This window comes from Tasmannia lanceolata, unplaced genomic scaffold, assembly GCF_043159265.1.
Source record: "Tasmannia lanceolata isolate RefF3 unplaced genomic scaffold, GAP_Taslan_0.1 ptg000006l, whole genome shotgun sequence".
Lineage (NCBI taxonomy): Eukaryota > Viridiplantae > Streptophyta > Magnoliopsida > Canellales > Winteraceae > Tasmannia > Tasmannia lanceolata.
In genome coordinates this window covers 14,503,782-14,505,324 of record NW_027518683.1, presented here as the reverse complement: position 1 = coordinate 14,505,324, position 1,543 = coordinate 14,503,782, and the positions used below count along the sequence as shown (strand labels likewise).

Below are 1,543 nucleotides of genomic sequence, written 5' to 3'. Positions count from 1 at the left end.
CACCTTGAAAATGAAAAAGTAAAAAAAAAAAAAAGAGGGAAAGAAGAGAGAAGAGGGAAAATTGGAAAAGCAAAATGCGTTACTTAAGAAGAGGGCATTTTCGTCCAGCTTTTAATGACAAGACCTCTTTTGTCCCTCGTTGATAATTTCTGAAAAGCATGGGTCCTGTTGATAATTTCTGAAAAGCATGGGTCCTGTTGATAATTCCACCTAATTTTTGTCCCCCATTAGTAATTGATCCCGTATAAATTGAGTGATAAGGGTAGTGAGGAAAAAGAGAGGAAGCAAAGATGGGAGGGGGAATGGAGGTGAACAAGAACAAGCACATTGAAGACTGGAATTCGGCGAGGGAAAATCTGGAGCACAATTTCCGATGGACTCGCCGCAATTTCGCAATCATCGGTATCTTCGGCATCGCCCTCCCTATCCTCGTCTACAAAGGCATCGTCAGGGAATTCGTATAAACCCTAACCCTAACCCTAACCCTAATCTCTCTCATCTGTGCTCTGATTTCGTTACTTTACTACAAAATCTGATTTGCTTGGCTTCTCTCTCGCTTTCTAACCCTAATTTCTCCAATTTCTTATTCATCATTCATCATTATAATTCATTTTGTTCTAGAGAGATGTTTCATTTTAGCATACAGCTTAATCTATTTATTTTGTGGGTTTCTTCATCTTCATAGATCTATTGTCAATTTATTGTCTGCTGCTTGGGTATTATGTATCCATTGGTGAATTTATTTTAGCGATTTTATATTTTGATGGGTAATTTTTATGTGTTATACTGGTTTAATCTTCTTCCTTGTTTTTTTTTTTTCGGTTATCGTGACTGCAGCACATGCAAGATGAGGATGCTGGAAGGCCATATAGGAAATTTCTGTGAGAATTCTGAAATCTATGTAATAAAAGGTGGATTACGCCTATTTGAATTTGTTCAGACTAGAAAGGTGTGAATTTTTCTATTGTAGCTACTTTTACTCCTGGCTTTGTTTGTGGAAAGTGATGGTTGACTTTGTTTTTGCTGTTTGATTAATTTCAAACTTATTAGGAAATGCATTGGCATGTGTTTACAAGTTTCTGTTTAGTTATTGTAGGTTGTGCTTACTTTTTGTGAATATTAGAAACACATGCCTTAAAAACTTTTTTTCCCCTCCCTTTTCTTTTCCTTTTTCTGTTTTCCGCAGTTGATATTGTTCTTTCTTCTTTTTTTGTTTATGGTGGTTGGTTTTAAAACTGTTGTGTTTGGATGGGTTTAGTCAGTAAATCAAATATTTCAAGTATTATGCTTTCTGGTGTTCTTGTTTAGCGATCACGGGTTCTCTATATTATGTTCTTTGGAGGCCATACAAGGAACTAGTGGGTGCTCCCTTAAGATGCTTATGAGAAACCAAGTTCTCTTGAAAACAGATGAGTCCTCTAGGGAACTTTTTTTTTCCAACTCCGTATGCAATAGATGTCCTTTTTCACTTCTTGAAATTTTTTTTATTATTATTATTTTTTTGAATGGTAAAAAAAGATTGGCACACTTATTGAATTTATTA

The 1,543-nt window shown here is 35.4% G+C and overlaps 1 protein-coding gene across 1 annotated transcript; it reads left to right on the top strand.

Moving 5' to 3' along the window:
- Positions 1 to 254: 254 nt before the first annotated feature.
- On the top strand, positions 255 to 1,075 carry LOC143878411 (neuronal acetylcholine receptor subunit alpha-5). Its single transcript, XM_077380704.1, has 2 exons — positions 255 to 458; positions 838 to 1,075. Exons 1-2 carry the CDS (start codon positions 291 to 293, stop codon positions 883 to 885), a joined length of 216 nt encoding a protein of 71 aa, XP_077236819.1. The 5' UTR covers positions 255 to 290; the 3' UTR covers positions 886 to 1,075.
- The last annotated feature ends 468 nt before the right edge of the window (positions 1,076 to 1,543 follow it).